This window comes from Python bivittatus, unplaced genomic scaffold (genome assembly GCF_059951505.1).
Source record: "Python bivittatus isolate LINGU-HERP-01145 unplaced genomic scaffold, Pbiv_v1 ctg000330_np1212, whole genome shotgun sequence".
Classification (NCBI taxonomy): domain Eukaryota; kingdom Metazoa; phylum Chordata; class Lepidosauria; order Squamata; family Pythonidae; genus Python; species Python bivittatus.
The window spans coordinates 61,146,240-61,169,886 of record NW_028277058.1 but is presented as its reverse complement, the minus strand read 5'-3'; the positions used below and the strand labels follow the sequence as shown (position 1 = coordinate 61,169,886).

The 23,647-nt window shown below is 43.4% G+C and overlaps 1 protein-coding gene across 1 annotated transcript in view; it reads right to left on the bottom strand.

The window, feature by feature from the left end:
• Positions 1-23,647, bottom strand: part of LOC112540193 (collagen alpha-1(XIV) chain-like) — an 85,974-nt gene that overhangs the window by 49,775 nt on the left and 12,552 nt on the right. Inside the window, exons 6-20 of the mRNA XM_088141571.1 lie at positions 22,058-22,212; positions 20,249-20,378; positions 19,555-19,671; positions 18,715-18,870; positions 17,965-18,081; positions 14,287-14,433; positions 13,804-13,923; positions 12,362-12,520; positions 8,855-8,983; positions 7,657-7,806; positions 4,633-4,772; positions 4,158-4,281; positions 3,097-3,240; positions 2,217-2,407; positions 1,543-1,674 (exon numbers count right to left, since the gene is read on the bottom strand). Of these exons, the coding sequence (XP_087997697.1) occupies positions 1,543-1,674; positions 2,217-2,407; positions 3,097-3,240; positions 4,158-4,281; positions 4,633-4,772; positions 7,657-7,806; positions 8,855-8,983; positions 12,362-12,520; positions 13,804-13,923; positions 14,287-14,433; positions 17,965-18,081; positions 18,715-18,870; positions 19,555-19,671; positions 20,249-20,378; positions 22,058-22,212 (2,111 nt within the window). The remainder of the gene's footprint in view (positions 1-1,542; positions 1,675-2,216; positions 2,408-3,096; positions 3,241-4,157; positions 4,282-4,632; positions 4,773-7,656; positions 7,807-8,854; positions 8,984-12,361; positions 12,521-13,803; positions 13,924-14,286; positions 14,434-17,964; positions 18,082-18,714; positions 18,871-19,554; positions 19,672-20,248; positions 20,379-22,057; positions 22,213-23,647) is intronic.

Sequence of the window (23,647 nt, the reverse complement as noted above, 5' to 3'; positions counted from 1 at the left end):
CAAAATGTGCTTGCCAGATCTTCTAATAGACCCATTAGATCTTGTGCAAGTGCTAGATCTTCTGATAGACCTACTTAGGTTTATTGTGGGATCATGTCAGGTTCATCCCAAAGAACTCCAAGAGACAATGCAAATACAGTTCTGTTGCATTTATCAGCTACAACCTCCAGAGAGAAAATCTCCCCAGACTGAACCCTAGTTCCCAAGCCAGCCAGCCACAACACTGTGAATTCCTTAGGGAGATACCAGCCTCATCTTCTTGAACTTCCCATGCTCCTGCTGTGGACTAAGAGCACGCTTATCTCCCTGAGCCTGGCCTTCATAAGTCCATTCCATCACAGATCACAACCTTTAGGACTCTCTGTCCTTAGCTGGCTTCTGTGAGCTCCTCAGCCATAGCACCAATATTTGCACCACCTGGACATCTTCAGAGTATTGGTGTGGCCATCACAAGCATCCATGGGGGAGGGCAAGGAGGGGGGACAACCGAGGTCACAAACATCATGACGTCCTCACAGTGCCATCTCACCAAAATGACACACGTCATTTTGATGTTATTGTGGTCTTTACTGACCTTGCTGGATCGGATAACCATTTAGCAGCTCCGTTTGGCAAATATCTACCGTGCCACAGCCACCTTGGTGCAGCAGGATCTTACCATCTGCCTCTACGCATCTCTTTCTTGCCAACCTTTGCTCCTTGTCTTGAAACATTTGCAAACTATTGTCAGAAGCAATGCACCATTGGAACTCCCACAGAGTGACAAGGAGTTGCAGAGCCAGCTAAGGTTAATTTCTTACAAGTCTAATGTTCTTGGGAACTCTCGTTTTCGCCTTCTTTTTCTGAAATCACTAAAGCAGATGTCTAATCTTGCATATCTCAGGACAGGGAGTAGGTTGCCTTTGGAGGTTATTTTTAACCCTCCTGAGCCTCAACCACCACAACCCCTGTAGGGAATCAGAGAGGAAAGAGTAAGAAGGCTACTTAGAGAACATCTAGTCCAGCCTCCTGTGAAGTGCAGAAATCCAGTCATCCCTGACCAACGGCTGCCTAGCCTGTGTTTGCCCAATTCTAGCAACTCTATCATAGGAGAGGCTGTCACCTCCTCATCAGTGTGTTCCATTATTGACTTATCCATTAACAATTCCTTAAGAATTTTTTCCTGATATCCATGGAAATCTTGTAATCTGAAGCTGTTCTTCCTTGTTCTGTCTTTTGAGACAACTCTGAACAATTCTGCCCCGTCCTCCACGTGACAACGCTGGAGATAACCTGGGCTGAGAGAGAGGGACTGGCTCCAAATCACCCAAGGGAGATCCCATGGCTCAGCAAAGACTAGAACTTGGGGTCTTCCCTCTGCTAGCCCAGCCCCTTCCCCACAGAGTGACCCAGGCTCTTGGACTAAGAGAGAGGGACTGACCCAAAGTCCCATGGCTCAGATTTGACTTGAACCCCCATCTTCTCAACCTTAATCCAAAATGGTAATTCCTGCACTAACAGATGAGGGTCCCCAGGTTCAGACGCCATCAACTCCTGCCTTACCTGCAAGCATTTATGGTCACAAGGTCCTTGGGTGGTCAACACTGCCAGGTGAGTAGAAGGGGAACTGGCGATGGGTGACTTCATCTGGTCATCAAACAGCTGTTCTGGTAGCCCCATGGCTTTGCTGGCAGGCTTAGAGTAAAGGACATGAATTGGACCATTCTGCCCCCTGCTCCCTCAAGGAGAGATGGGGGATTTATAGCATAAACCCAAATATCTTTACAGTCTAATCAGCTCAGTTCCAGCAAGTTAAAGAGGTTTAAGTCCCAGCTAAGCGGGTCTACGATTACAGCTTTAAATGCGCTCCTATGAATATTTACTTGGAAACAATTATCTTCGTGCTTAAAGGGATTTGTCCCTGGTGAGTGGATCTGTTCATAGCAACCAGCAGCAGCTACTCAATCTTGGCTAATCTTGAAAAAAGCTACACAGATTTGCACCAGGTTATAGGTTGGATGGGAGACCACCAGGAAATCTATAGGCTAGATTTGGAGTAAAAACACCCAGGAAGAAGTCAATGTTAAATTGCTTCCTTAATGTTATTAAAAAAAACTCCACGGGCATGATTTGCCAAGACTCAAGAGAACCATTATCTTTTAAATATATATAGGATTATGGTTTTAGAATAATACCCCTTTGCCCTGTGCCAGAGAGGATGCAAAAAACTCAATTACCCTCAGGTGCTCTGGGATAATGTCCACTTGTCGGGATCCCAAACAAATGGTTTCTATCAGCTCCTTGATGATTTGGCTCAAATCGTCAAAAGTGTCAACGTGGAAGAGCTGGTGTAAGTTCCGATGCAGTAGGACCTGTTTCAGTTCCTCCACGTGGGCTCCTGAAATGCCCACAGCAATCATCCGGATTCCTGCAGGAAAGGAGAGGAGAAGATGAACAAGCCACACGGAGAGCAGGGCTGACGTGCAGTGCACGATGAATAGGGCAGAAGGAGGGGGTGTCTTACTCTGTTCTATGGTGCCCCAAATCTGCAGATTGGGGCAGAATACAAGTAGAAAGAAAGAGAAAGAGAAATGTAATGGTTAGGGTACTAGATTAAGAGTGGGGAGACCAGGTTTTAGTCCTTCTTCATGCATGGAAGCCAACTGGGTGACCTTGGACCAGTCCTTCCCTCTCAGGTCCAAAGCCAGTGTGGTAAAGAAGCAAAGATACTTGGGTTCAAGGTCCCTTCAGCCATGGAGACTGCCTGGGTGACTTTAGGCTAGTCCCTCTCTCTCAACCCAAGGGTCAGGATGGTATAGAGATGAAGATGCTGGTCTAGGAATGGGAAAACCCAGGTTCTAATCCCTTTTCAGCCATGGAAGTTCTCTGGAGGATGTTGGGCCAATCCTTCACCCCCAGAGCCAATGTGGGGTAATGGTGATGGTGTTAGACAAGGAGCAGATATATCTAGATTCAAGGCCCCTTCAGCCATGGAGACTTCCTGGGTGACTTGGGGCCAGTCCTTCCATCTCAAGCCAAGAACCAGTAAGGGGCTGTGGTGAAGGTTCTGGACTAGAAACAAGGAGACTCAGGCAAGAGGTAGAGATCCATAACTACCTAGAATGTGAGCCAGTCTAGCCGGGGGCAGCACATCATCCAGAGACGGGCCATCTGTTAGCAAGAGCAGGATGTGTGGGACAGTAGACCTCATTCCCCTGGAGGCCTGAAATATTTCTTTCAGCACATAGGCAATCCCTCTACCTGGGAGAAAACAGGGAAACTTACAGAGGCAGAACAGTAACATTTAAAAAAAAAGGGTGGGGGGACACATTTTGGCGAGGAATGACTGCAGGATCTGATATGGAATTCTGGTGTTTGCACTGTTTAGTTTTGACGAGCAAGGGAGGACAAACAAGTTTCTAGACCATATGGCAACCGTCTCTGCAAGAGTTTTTTAATGCATTCAGAGCCTCAGAGTCCTTGGAAATAAAATTTTGTGGAGTAACATGTGGTGTAGAAAATCTCCATAGCTATTTTCCTTCATTTTTCCCCCCACTTGAAATTTACCTCCCCCATCTAGGAGGCTGGAGAGACACAAGGTTGGGTGGGTCTTTCATATCCAGTAATTGTGAAACCAAAACCAAGGTACATTTGCCACATTAAACACATTCTGTGAATGTACCTGCTAGATATTTACTGGGGTTAGCAGGTTGTGTGAACACAGCCAGTGCCACAATCAGGTTTAGGCCCAAATATAGCATTTGGTGTAACGTGCATGTTCACACCTTATACTACCGGGTGGATATTTGGATGGACCTTTCGAATGAAAATTTGTTCCTTTGAGCCACAGGGGGTGGGGGATTGTTAGGAGTCCTAATATTTAAAAAGGGCTTAATGATTGAATTTTTCACGCGGTATATTTTAACCGGACTACCGTATCCGAACTGCAAAACTACAAAGGGCCAACAGAGGGCAGGAGATGCATAGAGAAAATTACGATCCTTTCCTGCCACCTTGTGGCTCTCTGAATTTCTGCAGCTTAAATTTGTAGCCCCGGGTATTAATTCCTCTGAGCATTTATTCTCCTCTGAGTACTCAGGATGGTATAGCCCTCGATCCCAAACTGATGAATTGACACAAAACGGATGAATTCCAGCGTCCTTCTGGGCAATACCCACCAGTCTTTGTGTTCCCGCCATTATAGCCAAGCCTCTTGAGAGCATCCAGGACTCCGGCCCGGTCCGCATACGTGTTCAAGTGGAATTCGGTCCTCGGTTTTTCACTGTATTGAACTACAGAAATCTGGCAAGGAGCAGACAATTTTTTTAAAAAAATATAGGGTTTAGCTTGAACATGAGCTGAAAAAGTACTTCCCTAACAGGGTGCCCACAGGGGAAGTCAAAAAGTGCCACAGTGGTGGCCACAAAGGCCCACTCTTTTTGGATGTCTGTTGAGAAGCAGAATTTCAGATGCATGGTGGCAGCCACCATCTTGCCTTGTTTGACCTCCCTGTCCCCTGAATTAAAGGTTCCCCATTTATCAGTGAACTATGTCAACATCTCTTTGGACTTCTCCTTAGTTTTAGGAAACTATTTCCCAAGATGCTTTAAATGCACTGAGACGCAAACAAGTATGTCTAAGGCAAGCTTTCACCTGTGTACTTTCAGGCCCAATCTGGGGGAAATAAGAGACCACGTGGAAGAGGAAATCCTTCACTTTCATAAAGTTGTTTGGACCAATGCTTGAGGACTCATCCACCAGAAAGGCAATGTCCGCTCTGAATGTGCTACAGGCTGGGAGGGAGAAGAGAAGGCAGCTGTTAGTATCAGGACACTGATAATGCCTGTTTATCCCTTTCCTTTCCTTTCCTTTCCTTTCCTTTCCTTTCCTTTCCTTTCCTTTCCTTTCCTTTCCTTTCCTTTCCTTTCCTTTCCTTTCCTTTCCTTTCCTTTCCTTTCCTTTCCTTTCCTTTCCTTTCCTTTCCTTTCCTTTCCTTTCCTTCCCTTCCCTTCCCTTCCCTTCCCTTCCCCTTCCCCTTCCCCTTCCCCTTCCCCTTCCCCTTCCCCTTCCCCTTTCCCTTTCCCTTTCCCTTTCCTTTCCTTTCCTGAAACAATTCTTTAAAACTCAGAAACCTGCTTTGGATAAGATTGGGAAAGTGGGTTAATAACATGCTTTTTACCAGCCAATCAGAGTTATGCATAGAAATGACTACTCAGAATAGGATAAATGTCCTCCAAGGTTCAGTCTGGTAGCAAGGTGTGCCTGTAGTGTAATTACAGGTAGTCCTTGCTTAACGACAGCAATTGGGATCAAAACTTCCATCGTTAAGCGACGTGGTCGTAAAGTGCGACGTCACTTAGCGACAGCAGTTCTGGCAGTCCCTGGCTACTGTTGTTAAACAAATCACTGTGGGTCATTAAGTGAAGACTTCACGTGACTGCGACTTTCAAGATTTCCTGCCTGCTTCCCAGTGACTTTGCTTCTGGGAAGCTGGCAGAGAAGGTTGCAAATTCATTCATTCATTCATTCATTCATTCATTCATTCATTCATTCATTCATTTCTATGTCAAATTTGTCACTGCCCATCTCATTAAAAAACAACTCTGGGCAGTTTACAGAAAAGATAAATATTAATTAAAAATACAATATAACAATTTAATAATTTATCCTAAATAAATATTAAATATCTTCCAAGATAATTGATGGTAACTAAAAATGATAAAGCTCAGCACTGTCGTAAGTTTGCAAGGTTGTTGAATGAGTGGTTGTTAACTGAGGACCACCTGTATTTCCTGTCCAAAGCAGCATGCCCTCTGTTAAAAAGACAGATTATAGTACCCTTTCTGACAATGCAGTAGAAATTGTCTTTGCTCCATCAGATTTGATTTGATTTGATTTGATTTGATTTGATTTTCAGGTCTTATAGGCTATTCCAATCACAACCAATCCTGAATGTTGTCTAATGCTCCCTCTATAACTCAGATTAAAACAAAACAATATGCAGTCAACAAATCAAAATGAAAGCAGTATGATTTTAATTATAAACCTGATATAATATGATAGTGTATAGTTGCAACCTACTCTCCCAATTAAAACCATGACTATCCTTCCTTGAATAAGAGACTTGAGCTCAAACCCACGTTTATTGATTTATTTGAACATCCTTTTCCCACTGCAGAATACTTATTTCCATGAAGTACCACTAGATGCTTTTCAGAACTATTCAAGGCTTGCTATAGTTTTGGAGCTTACGTGGATCAGCAGGGGTGGTTGAAGCGGGGGAAACTGAGGGACCCAGCATCTTAGGGCTCTGGGCGGTAGCTGCAGAGCTGAAGCTCATTTCAAAAGGGGCAACCGTTGGAAATGTGAATTGATTTGTTTTTGTAGGCAGAAGTCTTGTTGGAAGAGATTCGGCAGATGTAACTGTTGAAGGTGAACTGGGGAGACTCCTGTGTGCTCCAACTATGAACCAAGACAAAAAGAAACTTTGTGAGAGATGTCTGCTTTTCCACAATGGGTAGAATAAGTCATGAATTCTGGATTTTTGATTGTAGGTGACAGAACATATTTTGGAATGTCGCCTTCACTAAAAAGAAGGATCAGAACTTTGCTTTCCTATTTTCTTTTCCTTCTCCCTGTCCCTTCATCCCACATTTTAGGTTCATCCCTCATATGTTCTCCAGATCTTCTTCTTTTCTCTACTCCAGACTTCTCCACCCTGGTTTCCTCTAGCTGTGATAGGATGCAGCTTTCAGATTCCTCTCTGGCCATACTGTCTGGTGTCTGGAACATGGGTGTCAGGGAGGGGAATAAGAGGGGAAGTGACATCACATCCATCATGATGTCATCACACAAATGGCACCGATTACATCATTCACATTACTCTGATGATGACACCGTGGTGCACATGACATCATGGTGCCTTCTACTATGCATCTGGGGGTGGGAGTTTCAAATTGAAGAAGACCTATCTTACCAGATCATCATGCCCTTAAAAATATTCAGGAAGGAAAGGTATGCTGTGAGAGATACAATAAAGCAATGTACATTTGACTGACTAGTTCCTCTCTTCCCACTTCATCTAAGCTAACCCCTTGATTTATTTCTCACTGATACTTTTCATCTGTCTTTGGACCATTGCTTAACCAACTCAGTGGAAGGTCTCGTGACTGCATTTGTACAACATCTCAAGCTTGGTTAAACTTAACTTTGGTGAGGTTTGTGATGGTTTAGCATCTTGTCTGAACTTGGCCCATTTGGATCACTTTGGGGTCATCTGTATTGTCCGAATCCAGAAAAGGGGTTAACTCAATCACCAGGTTGAAAAAGTTGCAAGAATTCAGCTTTAGGGCAACTTTAACACTCTGTATCCATGTCAGCTCCACTAGGTTGGCCAGACCAGAAAATCAACTCCACAGGAAGACTAGAGTTATACTTTATGGAGATTGGCTATAATAACAGAATCCTGCAAGCCGAATTGTACTTTACTGCCCCACCTTCTTATACCCCAGTGAATCAGGGAAGTACCTTCCTGTGTCACTTCCAAATATTATCTTACTTTCCAGGACTTAGAGAAAGTTTCAGCCCTGTTTGGTTATGCAACATTCCTTGCATATGTCTGTCAAGGTCATCTCCCTTGCTTCTGGGGAACAGAAACCTCCATGGAACAATCCTTACCGGTGCTTTGATTGAGGGTAACTCCTTTGCCTTCCAAGGATCCAAACACTGCACGAATGCTGATGGCATATTGGGTGTTTGGTTTCAGATTCTTCAAGCGAGAAGAAAGGACCCGGCGGTCTAGGAGCTGGGTCTGAGGAATGCTTCTCTCTGAAACAGAAATGCCACCTCGAAGAGTAGAAGCTCTGAGGCCCTTATCAGATTCTGAAAATTGCAGTGAGCATGCCAATTATGTGCTATTTATTATAATAATAGAAGTAAGCATCGTTCATTTGCAAGGAATCCAGTAGATGCTTTAATCTAGATTCTTGCATGGAGCATCAAGTGAGTCTTGATAGCCTAAACAGCAACTTCACGTATGATTAGTTCATGTTCAGTGTATTGTACCAACCTAGAAAATGCAAGAACTAGAGTGAGGGGATTGTCTGAGCTTAGCTGCTGAGAATGCGCAGGTCATTCATCCTAGGTCTAGACACAACCAATTTCAACCTGTCACCCAACCAACCTTTATTATGAAGCATGCTGGCTTCCTCACGTGATCCAACTTAGGAAATAAACATGGAAAGCCACCATCCAAAGTCAGACCATTTCCATCCTGAACCCATCACCGCTGACACCTGAGAACCCTCTTTCTTAAGGCTACCCATTCTAGGCTGCAAACATCCCAATAATCTGTGTGTGTGTGTGTGTGTGTGTGCGCGCGCGCACGCACGCACCTTTGAGTTCATATCGATTCCTGGTGACTGTCTGGACAAGTCCCTGCAGTTTTCTTGGCAAGAGTTTTGGACATGGTTTGCCCTTGCCTCCTTCCCAGGGCTGAGAGAGAGGGACTGGCCCAAGGTCACCGAGATGGCTTTTGTGCCCAAGGCAGGGCTAGACCTCACAATCTCCTGGTTTCTAGCTTGGTCCCTTAACCACTACACCAAATGACCACTAGATGACATCAGACCCTTTTCTGTATCTCCTCTCTGCCATCTAATGGTTATCAGGATATTTGCAGCCTAAATCTGGGAGGCCCCCTCCCCAGAATTTCAGGCAGGTGTTTCTTCAGCTGTACCTGGAGTTTCTTTCTGGGGACAAACCAGGTGCTCCACCACTGAACGGCACTCCTTTTGTGTAATTTTGCAAACCACCCTGAATATAATGGGCCACTTGGCTCCTACCAATACTTTACTTGACAGAGCTGATTTCTACATACCTTGTCCTGATCCCACTGCCTTCCAGACTATCTTGTATTTGGTAGCCGTAGGAACGGTGCTCCATGCCAGAGAAATGGAAGTGCTTGTATATGAGGTCACCTTGAAATTTGAGACATAACCCAGAGGAGCTGTGAAGGAAATGCAAGAGACTGTGGTAACCCTAGACTTACTTACCCCTTGTTACTCCAACTGAAGTTGAGTAAAAACAAATAGTTCTAAGGAGAGAGTTCTAGGAGCATGCACAGAGTAAGTATTTCCCTTGGGGGACCTTCTGGGGTGGACCATATGCTTTGAAGCACCTTGACTGGAAATGGCTTTTGTTTGCTAATGACAAACAAAGAATTGCATGAAATCACTTTATTTATGTGTAAGAGTTCATTTTCTTGTAATCTTCAAGCCGATAAGAGCAGGGAGGACTAGGCACACCCCTAGGGGAAGAGTCTGTAGTGTTGAAGAAGTTGTAATCGATATCACTGATGCAATGATAACCGTTTGCCATTGTATTTCATCCCTCACCAAGGTGGTCTGTCCTTGAGAAAGTTCAAAAGTCTGCCTGATATTCATAAGGCTGTGCCGTGTAGCAATTCTGGATAAAGCAGGCAAACCAGCATCCTTCTTGAGCAGCCAAGAGCCAGCTTGAACAATACATTAGACCAGTGTTTCTCAACATGGCAACTTTAAGGTGCGTGGACTTCAACTCCCAGAATTTATTGGACTCTTCAAAAATGTTTTTAAAAAGTTGGATATCAGGTTTCTTGAAATTTGAGGGGTCTCCAACTCATACGATGGTTTCCTTTTGGTTTCAAGTTACAACAGATGTTAAGAGAGTCCTGGGAAGCAATATCTTAGTTAAAGATGTAAATGGGATGTTGAATTATACTCCCGAAATATTGAATTTGGCCTTCTATGAAAACTTTATTAAAATTTGGCACTTTATAAAGAACATTAGGAAGAATTGAGCCTGGGCTCATTAAGGAGAATTGTTTGACATGCATGGAGACAAATTTATACTCCTGACGTGAAAGAAAGGATTTAAAATTCTTTATCGGTGTTTGAAATAGTTTTATAACCTTGATCCTGAACTAACTCATTTCTGGGTGGGTGCAGTACACTAAACCACTAGTTAACTAAACAGTTTGCACAAATGGTAGTACGATTCCCCCTCCCCCCAAATGTTGAGTGTTTCTCAACCTTGGCAAATTTAAGATGTGTGGACTTCAACTCCCAGAATTCCCCAGCTGGCAAGGCTGGCTGGGGAATTCTGGAAATCCACACATCTTAAAGTTGCCAAGGTTGAAAAACACTCCATTAGACAAAGACATGTTTGTTCCACTCTTTTTTAAAAAATCAAGGCAAACAATCATCTGCCCAGCTTATGAGAGCGAAACCGGCTCAGCGAAGCTCGTTCAGCAAAGATGCTTCTCTTCCTTCGCTAAAAAGTCATTTTTAGGTCTAATGAAAAGGAGGCGGTTCTCCGTATTCCCGTTTTGTGCTATAACAAAATTAGGGGGTCTGCAGATGTTTCTCTGTATAGGGTATCGCTGCCAAGGTCTTAGCTCTCCAAAGATTTCTGACCACCTCTTTCCACAGATCTGCAGATGGAAATCTCTGGGGTAGAAATTATGCTTGCTGATTTTCAGAGTTTGCTTTGCACCAAGAAAGATGTCATTTCTGAGATGTGAAAATGTTCACCTGTCACATCCTGCCTTCCAGTGGATGTATCTATACAATATACTTAACCAGGTTATTGAGAAACCCAGTGAATGGAGGTGCACAAGCTTCAGTAGTGTTAACCTAGGTCAGTATTTCTCAACCTTGGCACCTTTAAGATGTATGGACTTCAACTCCCAGAATTCCCCAGCCAGCCTTGCCAGCTGGGGAATTCTGGGAGTTGAAGTCCACACATCTTAAAGTTGCCAAGGTTGAGAAACACTCAACATTTGGGGGGAGGGGGAATCGTACTACCATTTGTGCAAACTGTTTAGTTAACTAGTGGTTTAGTGTACTGCACCCACCCAGAAATGAGTTAGTTCAGGATCAAGGTTATAAAACTATTTCAAACACCGATAAAGGATTTTAAATCCTTTCTTTCACATCAGGAGTATAAATTTGTCTCCATGCATGTCAAACAATTCTCCTTAATGAGCCCAGGCTCAATTCTTCCTAATGTTCTTTATAAAGTGCCAAATTTTAATAAAGTTTTCATAGAAGGCCAAATTCAATATTTCGGGAGTATAATTCAACATCACATTTACATCTTTAACTAAGATATTGCTTCCCAGGACTCTCTTAACATCTGTTGTAACTTGAAACCAAAAGGAAACCATCGTATGAGTTGGAGACCCCTCAAATTTCAAGAAACCTGATATCCAACTTTTAAAAAACATTTTTGAAGAGTCCAATAAACATGAAGCAATGTTTTCTGATGAATTAATGTAATTCTTAACCCCCAAGAAGTGTATTTTACACTTTTTAAAAACATCTTGGACCCATTGGGTGATTCCAGGAACCAGGGTAAACGTCCTTACGCAAACCCAGGCACCACATGGTGTGCTTACAGCCGTTGGGGTGCAAGATTGCTGTCACAATCACCTGGGTTGGAAGGAAGGGGAAAGAGAAAATTTGGGGTGGAAGGGAGAGCTGAGTTCTCTAACCCAAATTCTCTTTTATTTTCTTCTTCCGATCCAGCGAACAGCAGAGTGAACCTTCTTGCAAGAGGAAAGTGGGCGGGTGACCATCAGCCAAGGGCTGTGAATAACTTGCCAACAATGTATTTATTCCTGCAGCTGATAAAGCTTAGTTGCTTAGAGTCCAAAAAGACTCTAAGGAACTAAGAAAGGATACAAAGATCAGATATCTACTGGGATTATTTCCTGGAGGAGAGAATGCTCACCAAAGAGATACAATCAAGCTGAAAAGCATCACAGACTTCTTAAAAATGTTATCAGATACATTGTTTTCTAAAAATGAAAGGTGGTACCCATAGGTGTCTGTAAGAGGGGACAAATGATGAAATGGGTGTCTCTATATCATGGTGCAAAAGTAGGAAAGGTCTCAGCTTGTTTCAGTATGTTAGGACACCTCTGTCAGCATGGTTAGGAATGGACACCTATGCTGATAACCAAGTTTCGAATGAGAACTGGTGCAGATTCCTTATAGTCTGGAATAGGCTATTAGCACCAGGATTGCAAGTCTCTGGAATAGGCTGTTAGCGCCAGGATAACATAGACCAGTCTGCTGATAGCAGCAACCAGTAGACTGTGGTTGGCCTCAGAAGCTGAGCAGGGCCCACACTGGTTACTATTTGGATGGGGACCACCTGAGAATTCCAGGGCTGTTGGCGAGGCTGGGAAGTTGGGGAAAAAATCATGGAAGAAGCCAGTCAAACTCCTTTGGTAACCCTGCTGAGAAAACTGCAAGGTTGTAAGTACTCAGGAGTTCAACTCAAGGATGTCTTTACCATTAAGAGGTAGGAAAGAATTCTCCTGTAATGCAAGTGAACTTACATGTCTTTGCAGTGATGGAGATCCCAGGACCTTCTACCAAGCCAAAAATGACATAGAGCGAAATCACATATTCGGTGTTATGAGCCAAGTTCCTCAGATGGTATGTTGTGGTAGAACTGTTCAGCATAATCTGACGAAGTTGGTCTCTCCTGAAAAACTCTAGAGACATGCAGACTTTGTTCACACTAAGCCCCACTTTTGTTAAGCATGGTTTACTGAACAAGCCACAACTGGCCACGCTAAGTTGTAAACCACAGTTTACAAGCCATATTGGCTGGGCTCATGTGACGTGCTACACTATAAGTCAGGGTTTACAAGTTACAGTTCACAACATAAAGGCTGATTCTCAAATAAGTCAACTTTAGGGCAGTGACGCAGGAAAATCTGAATCTACCTTGTCCTTTTCACATACTTGTTTGGGGACAGGAAAATTCCCTGCTATCTCATGCATTCAAGGGATTATGGGAAAACGAAGACAATGAAGTAATTACCATAATGGTCCATCCAGGATACCAAAGCTAAGACTGTGTGTGCAATGGAGAGAAGTTCTAGTTTCACTGGCTTCTCTCCAGCCACATGTGGCTGAACTACTAATTACTCCCTAATCTGAGCTGGCCAGGCTGCACCTAGAATCCATTTTAGGAAGGACACTGACAAACCGGAGCAGGGGTGTCCATAGGGTGTGAGGCAGTGCACATAAAAAAACATGCAGAGCTTTTATTATTTATTTATTTATTTATTAGATTTGTACGCCGCCCGTCTCCCCCAGTGGGTGACTCATCTTGGCTGCCATCTTGACTTTTCTGACCATACCCCGCAGATACACTCCTGAACCAGTACGTTTCTAGAGGAGAACCATCAAGATGCTAAATTTAGGAGAACATTTACAGGCATGGAGTATGTTTAGCCTGGAGAAAAGGCTGCAGGGTGGCATGATAGCTGTCTTCAGGTATCTGAAGACAAGACTGAATTATCCAGAGTTCTTCTAGAAGACATTCAAGAAATAATGGGTTTAACAGAGAAGGAAGCCGATTTGGTTGGGCATCAGGAAGAATTTCCTAATGGTAAGAGAGCTGTTCAACAACGGAACAAGCTACTCCAGGAGGAATTCAAGGTCGGACAGCCATCAGATGCTATGCTAGTGGATTCTTGTTCTGGACAGGGAGTTGGACTAGGTGCTCTTCAAGTTCCCTTCCAACCATTCTATGATTCTTTGATTCTGCAACAAATGCAGCCCTAGGTTTATTCTCCGCAAGCAGACATGCACACACATACAGTGAACGGAGAATGCTAAACCTAAGCAAGCTGTTCAGGCTAAGGACGAAGGACCTTGAAGTCCCACCCTGCAATAGCACACCAGGTTGGGGAAGGCTACCTGAAGCTATAAAAAAGAAAGTTTCTTGATGAAAAATTGGGACCCTTGGCTAGAGTCCTTCTCTTACCTGGAGTTGGACCCCATGTTAATCGATACCCAGTGGCTCCCGCCACAGAATTCCAGAGAACCAGGACAGAGTTTATGGTAACATCTGTGGCCTTCAAGATCCGCACAGCACTCGAGGACACTGAAATGGGCAGAGGTGTCAATGGCAAGGAACGGAGAATGGGACCCCTCTTGTACTAGCAGGGCTGCTGCATCCAGACAAGCCACCAAGCCTGGTTCCTGCATTAACCCATGTTCTGGATCTGCACACTCAGCTGAAGCCTAGCCTACCCAAATAGGCCGGGTTCAGACAACATACGAAGCCACTAAAAGACACTAACCAAGTTTAACGCTAATCAAGCTTTGTAGGGGGTGCAAATGCAGCTTCTCAGTCTTCAAGTAAGCGGGTGAAGTTTGTGTTGTTGTGTAGAATGAAATAAAAACAAACCCTGTAGATTTACAGAAATAATAAATGATTGGGGAAGGTGGGCGGACAATTACTTACAGGTAGTCATCTTTGCTGTTAATGCCGGTCCCTCAATGGCTCCAAATACTGGATTTAGGGTCACAATATATTCCATAGCAGGTTGGAGCCCATGAATTCTGTAGTAGTTGTAAGAGCCACCCAGGTTCACGTTCTGGACATTGCCTTCTGCAACCAAGAGGAGATCCGATTCAAGGGCCGTGGCTCCATTTCTAAAGCATCAGAAGGCTAGAACCCAGGCCAGGACTTGATCTGAATTGTAGGATCCACACAACACATGCAGAAAAGGACCAAGGCTTGCTTGTCCAGCCAAGGCCACCATTTTGACTTCTTGGCCAACACGCCCACCCACACCCATAGGCGCATGTGCAGTTGCCGCTGGAACTCAGGTTGAAACTTCACCAGCAAAGATCCAGGTGGCATCCTTGGTATCTCTGGCTAAAAGATCTGGAAGCCGCTGATCAAGAAATGTCTGTTTGAGGCCTGCTGGTTAAAGCAGGCACAGAGAAATCAGAATGAGAGGGGTTTGTATTCATTCCAGCAGCATTGTAGATTTTTGGCTGACCTCGGAAAACCAGGCAGGATCAGACCTGGTTCATACTTGGATGGGACACCACCAGGAAATACTATGGCTGTTGGTTAGCCTGGGAAATTTTTTAAAATCCTGTTAAGATTGCTGCCAAGAAAGCTACCTTGAATCTGCCACCAGAGGGCGCCCTGCCCCTATTTTATTCATCACACCAACTTCAGAACGTCCTTTTTCCTCCTATACAAGAGATCGTAATTATTTATCTTACCCTTCTAGCCTACTTTTTGAACTCTCTTCTCCACCACAAAACTTCTTGCTCGTACCAGAATGTACGAAACATCTACGTGGCACCGAGGTTAAACAAAACAAGTTGTGAGTTTTGTATAAAGCATAGATTTACAAAGCTTCCTGTGCTGCTGACTGCCAGTGATTAAAACCAGTTAAAATCACCATGGAAAATCCTGTTTTTAAAGAGGATTTTAAGGCCTTTTGAAAAGCAAACAGAGATTTGAAAGGAGTCCCTGGCCAATGGTAGACAAGCCTCCTCAGATGATCTCAGTGACCTGGAGGGATCCTACCAAGAGTTTCTCTCAAGTAGCTGAGACCCAAGCCTTAAGTTCTTCCAGAGACTAACCTGGCTGCTAAGTTCTGGATCATCTGAAGTATCTGGAGTAGACAACAAGGTAGGGCAAGTGTTGCTGAGCAAGATGCCCCACCACTTCCTTCAAGGCATCCCTCAAGGATGAGTTCACCACCATTTGGGCCCACCTGCTGAGTATCCTTATCCACCCAGAAGGAACATGGATCTAGCATATAGGTGACCCCACTAACGGCTCTGAAAACCTGCCCACTTCAGTAACAGAGTACATGCCTGCCCCAGCCACCTCAGTAGGACCTCCCAGCTGAGTCCAACCTGGAGAGGGTCTGAGCTATTTTATCCATCAGATATTACATCAATGTAATGGTGAGGCAAGAGCTTATGGCTGATCCCACAATCAAGTCATGGTCTGCTTAACTATGTTTACTGAGTAAGCCTCACTTACCTGGGTCTGAACAGCTCATTAAGCCCTAGACTCTGGTTTACAACCACAACAGCAAGGACCACACAGCACATAACAACAGCCTTCTCCAACTTGCGAATGTGTAGGCTTCAGCTAGAATTCTCTGCAATGGCCAGTCTGGCTGGGGAATTCTTGGACCTTAAGTCCACACATCTGGAAGATGCCAGCATGGGGGTTGCTGTGCTAAGCCAAATCATAATAACCAATGTACGGCTGAGAGTGATGGGTGAGTCATATCTGTAGGTGGACAAGCTTTCCATGCAATCATTAGTCTCTTAACCATCATCTCAACTTCCTTAAGAAACAGGAACCAAAACCTTTCTCCACAAGAAGAGAGTTTCCTACACAGGCAAGGAAGCCCAAAACTGCTGGAAGATTGCTACTCAGTGATTAAGGCTGTGACAATCTGCTAGTTGAGGCTAAAATGGAGTTGCATTGTAGTTCGTGGCTCGCTGTCTTGTGAACTTTTCACACAACAAGCAAAGACAACAGCTGAGTTCCCTCCACACCACGGTTGGGTCATGTTTGGGCTCTGAGTGAGGAACGGCGCAATTGTGGTTTATAAACTGGATTTAGGATTTAGCATAGTCAGTAGGAAGAAAGGCATCAGTAGAAGACACGATGATGCCATGACATCATCATACGAATGACATTGTGCAAATGATGTCAGTTGTGCAATGGCCCAGGAAAATTAAGCAGAATTCTCTGGATTTGAAAAAAGGGAAGTGAAAATCATGACTAATGTGTGGAAATAGAAAAAAATAGTGTTGGTGAAGTAGAGAGCTATCTTCCTCTACTTGACATTCTCCAAGTGTATATTTTTTCATTTTTTTACATTTCAGTTGATTTTTATGGTTGCCCATCTCACAACTCGGGCGGGGGGGTGGGGGTAGCTAACAAGGTTAAAACCTCAAGAAAACAAACCAAAATAATAACAATAAATACAAGTATATCATGGCAGCCAAGGACAGCAACAGTCTCAACTATACACCTGTCTCACGGGTCCCATCCCAACCCCTACAGCCCTGTTTTCAAGCCCTTATGAAATGCCAGCTGGATCTTCAGGGGGTATGGTGTCCCCGAGGGCAGGTGCCTATTTTATGGGCACACTTGCTTGACTCCACTGATGTGTTATTTGCACATTCATCAACGTGCTTAAGCTCTGTTCATAGAATCATGGAGTTGGAAGGTACTTTTTTAGAGATCATTTTAGTTCGACCTCCGTGCTTAATGCAAGATCCATTAAAGCATCTCTGAGAGAGGACCATTCAGGCTCTGTTTGAAGAACTCCTGCAAAGTGTAACTCAACACTTCATGTGGCTGCCTGTTCCACCGGCTGACAGCCCATACCCTCAGGAAGTTCCTCCTAACATCTAGTATGAATCTTCTTCCTTGTACTTTCAACCCCATGGTTCTGATCCTGCCTCCTGGGGCAATAGAGCATAAGTCCACTCCTTCTTCCATGTGACAGCCCTTCAGATGTTTGAAGACTGCTATCATATCTCCCCTTAGTCATCTTTTCTGAGAGCTAAACATGTCCACATCCTTTAACTGTTCCTCATATGGCTTGGTTTCCAGACCCCTCATCATCTTGAAAGCCCTTCTCTAAACGCAGCCCAGTTGTTCACACAACATGCTTAACCTAACCAGTTACAATCCTAGTGGCTGCATTCACTCAACATGCTAAGCTAATCGGGGTAAACCTTGGTGGGTTTTTGGATGGCTTATCATGTTCTGTGAACCCAGCCTCTTTGATTTGTTTTGATTCACTGCATTGTCCAAAACAAGTTAATTCAGTTACTGAGGTAAGCTTGTTGGGTGAACTCAGCCTCAGGATTCCTCATAACTTTCCAGGTATACAGGACCAAAACAGACGGACATTTCTTCCACTTTCTAAGGAAAGGGCTAACAATATCTCCCCTGTATCAGAAGGTAGCTAGGAAGAGAATCAAAGGCATAAAAAATGGGCTAAAATACACATATCCAGTTCTAAGAATCTGTAACCTAACCTTATTTTCCCCCTTGAAGTATGTTTGACTAATGAGACAGTGAGAATCCAACTTTCCTGGCTGTGGTCCATCATCAGGGGCTTCACAAGAGATGGTCTACCTGAAGATTCCCAGGTGAGTCTGTAGCCTGTTGCTCCATGGACCTGAGTCCATCTAACTTGTACAGTATGGGTGGTTTCATTCTGGATCAAGATGCTTCCCACTGGTGACAGCTTTACTGCAAGAGAACAAAAATGATGGTATGAATAACTGGATATCTTGATTAACTTGTGCCAACTGGATGTCCCCCAAATTGTGTTGAACTACTTGCAGCAGCCAATAAGCCTGCCTGAGGCAGCTTTGATTTGCTTCAATGAAGCGACTTATCCCATGGAGTGATACAGTTCTCTTCAATGAAGCAAAGGAGTGACTCAGTTCACCTTGATGGAGCAATTCAGGCAGCCTCAAACTATCTTGGGCCTGACCATCAGAAGAAGACTTCTCGGCCTTCTTCTCCAGCACTAGCCAAAATACTCCTAGGCTGGATGGCTTTGGTTCTGGGACAAATCATGAGTCAAAACCACCCCACCTGGAAGACCTGAAAAGAGTGAAACCTCTGGTGAATGGTTGAAGCAGGTGCGCAGGAACTCCTCTGTGGCCTTTGTCTCCACTCTTGGACCTCTGAACAGCAAAAGACAAGTAATGACTCTTGCAGGTAGAGGAAACCTAAGAGATGCCTAAAGTTGCTGCATGGAGGTGGGAGATGATGATGATGATGATGACGATGACGATGATGACTATTACTACTAACAGCTATTTGCATCTTCTTTAAAAACAGTACGTGAAGAACAAAGGAAGTTAGAGAACTTACAAGTTCTGCCAACTGTTGACACTGCTTTGCTTGGTCCCTCTGCGTAGACAGCATAAATGCTGATTGTATAGTCTTGATCCTCCTGCAGATTCTCAAGGACATGCCAGGAGATCTCACTATTTAGATTCTCCTCTGTGGTCTTTGCAGAACTATTTGCTGCATCAGAGACAGAAGCGAACGAGTAAAATTTGTAGCAGGACCACCAAAACACTACTGTATTTGCTTAACATACTTGTTAAATGCAATGTAAGATGTTGGATCCAGAATTCTAAACATCAAATAATACCCTTGGGACTTCTGAACTTCCCAGGGTTTACCAGATTATAGTATTTCCACTCAGACTCCTGTAGTGATGACCTGAATGTTGTCTAGATCCAGAGCCTAGTAGCACCTTGAAGATTAGCCAACTCAAAAGCTTATATCCTAATAAAGTTGGTTGGTGCTGCTAAACTCCATATCTTTGTTTGTTTGTTTGACTCTGGGCGGCATACAACAATTAAATAAAATAACAAGTGGATAAAAACAATCATTATAAAAAGATAAAAAATGATTATTAAAAAGAAAACATCAAAAATTTTAAATTTTAAAATATACAAACCCCACAGAGAGAACAGAATATCAGTTGCAGTGGAGCCACCTAAGAATGTCTCCACTGATTGATTAGAACTCTAGAGGGAAAAATACTTTAAGCATTTGTCCCAGGACTACCCAGAAGAGGGAAAATGGTTGTGCTAATCCAACATGTTTTATAGACTCAGCATCTTCCCAAATAAGGTGTTAGACTCTCAAGACAACTTTCATCCCACAAACATCTAGCAAGGTTTCGGCTGTTTGACTTACATTTTAGAATGTAGATCTTGTAGCCCTTCAGCTTCCCTAAAGGAGGGGTCCAAGCCACCTTGAGACTAAACAGCCCTTCTTCTGTGACCCGGAAATTGGTCACTGGAGGTAGAGAGGCTTGAAGGTAAAAGAAGAGGGAGAGAGAGAGAGACAAAATCAACCACATAAACAAAGGTGTCCCCAACAAAGTAGGACATTATGGCAAGCACTCCCCTGCAGTGACATCACGGTGAACTCTCTTCTCTATATGCCAGTGTTGTGATGCCACTGTGGGTTGGAGTTTGCCTAATGACATCATTATACATGCCCAGACACCACAAAAGCACATCTTGTTCCTTGCTTGCTGGCAAAAAACAGGCCAGCTGGCTTGTTTTATGCTGGCAATTGCCAATTACTGGCTGACAGCGAATCAGTTCCAGCCTGCTGCTGCTGGCTAGTTTTTTGTTAGTAAGGAGTAATTATTTAAAAAAAAAATTCTGGAAATAATGTCAGTAAATCAATCTGTGATCAATCTTAATCCTTGCAGCGTTTTGGTTGACTTGATCATAATGTATCTATGGAGCTAATGGAATACAGTAAGTCAGGTTCGATTCAATCACCAGCACTGAAACCTCTTGAATGCTTCATATTTTTTGTTGACATGGGTGAAAAAAACAGCTGCTCAGAAGAGTGTCCTTAAAAAGGATGAACTCACTTGTTTTCCCTTTGATGGTCACTGGCTCTCCAAGAACATTGGCATAGATGGCCAAGACAGTCAAGATATATTTTGTACTAGGCTTCAGATCAGTTATCAACACCGAGTTCTTGTTGGCATCTAAAATTATCTGCAATGGACAGAGCGTGTGTGTGCATGCACACACACACACACACACACACAAACACACCAGGAAGATGGAAAAGAACATATATGAATGCTTCAGTTGATTTCTTTTGGCCCATCTATCAATATAAAATAACACAAAATAACATAAAATAAAATAAGGATCTGGTGAAAACGATAGCATATTTTTTTCTGAAAGGAAGTTTCTATGCTTTAAAACCAAGCAGAGAATAATACTCCCAAAAGCTTCTTCTGCACTTACTTGATTTGGATAGAAATGAAGCACAGGACCTCTTTCCACAACAAATTTAATCCAGGCAGCCAGTAACCCATCATATATCCTTATTGGAGATTCTGGCAGCACATAATCACACTTAACTAGGTCAACAGCCACCATACAGGGCTCCTGACTACTTTCTCCATATGAAACTGCTTTACTTCACCAGTTGGTTTCATATTAGCTTTATATCAAAAGTTGACCTCTCTGAGGTCTTCTAGGCAGAGGTCTCTTCCAGCTAGGCCAAAGTACTTTGCTCCTGAGATATCAGAGAGGAATCCAGAATTACATATATCCGTTATCACAGGCCTTGCCCTGAAGCAGATTCTGCTCCATCCAGTCTACTTCAATCCTCTCCAAGCTGGTTCTTTTAGATACAATGAGCCTGGCTTGGGATTATGAAAACTGAAATCCCAAATCAGATTGGGTGTGGCTGGCCTACTCTAAATAGTAGAAGAATTCCAGGTTCTCATGTAGACAATGAGAAAATCTTCTTTTTCAGTCTTACCACCTTCTACAAGGTATAAAGCTTAGCTCTGAGGTAGCACTTCTAGAAGTTTCCAAGAGTTTCACACGATCTTCCTGTTAACCTTACAGTAAATGTGTACAGTAAATCAGTACTATAATCTTTTTTAAGTCCAGTCATTTGGGGTTAAGAAAATGTGGCTTGCTTCCGGCCATTGGATACGTTGGAGACAACACGTTAGAGTAATATCCTGATTCCTAACTTGGCCTCATTAGCCAGGATATTACGGGTGAAGTTGCTAATGGATCTTTCATGGTTTTTCCCAGTGGTTACAATCAGATGAAGATACTCTGATGGAGACCTGGAACTATTGTCCTCAAGGCAACAGCAGAGCCTTCTGCTTTTACTGTGAAGGTCTTGGGTCAATGGTAGGAAGAAGGTTGACAACTAATTCCTTCTAGATTATCCAAAGAAACAGTGATGGCAGCCATTAAAAGAGCAAGCTTGGAGAGATGGTTCAGGAGACATTTACTTTTTTCATAATTCAGAACTTCAGTTAAATAAGAGGATTTTGTAAATCAAAGGTGGAAATCCAGTGGTTCTCTGAACTGCAATGCCAGTATCCTTTACCAGGGGCATCTGGTAATGCTAATCTCAGATTCAGGTAAACCACCTGATGGCTTAGATTTAGCATGTTGGGTGGATACAGTCTATGTACGTGTGTGGAAGGAAACAATCTAAGGTTATCTGTGTACAGCTGTTTGGGTAATCACAAAAGGATGCAATTCAAAATTCATACGGATTCACGATCCTATCAACCAAAAGTGTTTGGCTGAAACCCTTCAAAATATTTTGCTTGTGAAAATATGTCTGTGAAAAAGAGCCTTATGTAGCCCTGAACACTAAATAGATCACCAAGGAGTTGTGAGAATGAACCCACCTTCTGCTGATTCGCTAGAGTAGGCTGCTCAAGATCTGAATTCAAGAGGACGTGGTAACCAGTCACTTTCCCAGTGGCTGGGGTCCAGTGGAGTCTCAAGGAATTGTAACTTTGCTCACTGATTATCAGGTCTTGAGGCCCAACTCTCTTCGCAACTAGGAGAAGAAGAGGGGAAGGGAATCAAAGTTTTACAACAAGTGGTTTCCAAACACAGATTGGAGGATGCAAAGAGAAAAAACTCTTGTGAAACATTACTGTACATTTACATGAGTTCTAACTCCCAGTGAGAACATAAAGACAGGTTCCATCATGGTTAGAACCACGCTCCCTTGCACAGGGAGCAATCTGCACCTTAAAACGTCTTCCTAGAAGACAAGTATCGCCAGGCTGATCACCAGGTCTTTCTGTAGGAATAAGAACAGCCATAAAATACTTCCTCCTTGACTAGGATCTTTCCAGAGCAACAATGGCCTTCTAGTTTCTGGGCTTTTCTGATTTCCCTTGTGTAATGGTATGTGGGAATGACCTTGGGAGACAGGAGGAAGAGACACAAACTAGACAGCCATCGTGCAAAAGGCATCTCAGCCCCCAGAAAGAAAAGAACCTTACTTCTACAGTAACCATGACTTGGCATCAATAGTTCCAAAACTCTAATGGAAAGCTTTCTGAGCAATAGAAATGTTAGCCAGGTAATTTGTTATGTTCAGTATATTCCAGGCCTTCCAAATGTCCAAATCCACCTAGCTGATCTTCCATGAGTTTATGGAAGAAGGGTGAAAACCCTGGCTGGCATCTGCAGGCAGGCTGAAAAAGTCAAGATGGACTGTAGATGGCTACAATCTCTCTATGGAGGCCTTGTTCCTTCTTTCATGTGTGTCACATTTTTATGCTGAAGGCATCATTTGGTGTTTTTGACCACCCCACCCACGGACACTCCTACTGAGGTGGAAAAACTCATCAGATGTACATGTATCTAAAAAAAAACAAAAAGCTAAAGAGACATTCCACTGAAAGTGATGATCTGCCTTTAAATCAAAAGTTTCCTCCAAATGTGAATTCATTCCATTAAATGGAAATGACAGAATGGGAACGGATTGCTGTGCTACAGAAGAGGGAATGATGCTGAAGACTTATCTTCAGGACTAGATAAGCCTTCTAGGTAGGACTTCTCTACTAATTCCTTTGAAGATCTCAGAAACCATCTGGCAGATGACAACAGGTCAAGAACATTACGATTCTGACTGTTCTTTTCAAGTGGGGAAAAGAAACCATTGGAATCAACCTCAGTCAATATCAGAAGATGCTCTTCATCATTGATACATTGGATCTGATTATGGGGAAGGAACTCAGGAGTTTTTGCAGATTCTGGTAGCTTGGACTGTGATTCCAATTTTGGTGGACTTGCTGCACGGGAAATGAATCTGGGGATGTATTACTTAATGAAACAGCTCTTAGCAATCAACAGTTTGTCTTGAATCCAGAGCTGGTTTTGTTAAACAAATTTATTGGCTTCCACATGGGTGTTTTTCAGAAGGACTTAATCATTTTTCTGATTTTTCTTAATCATTTGGGGCTGCGAGTCTGGATAGT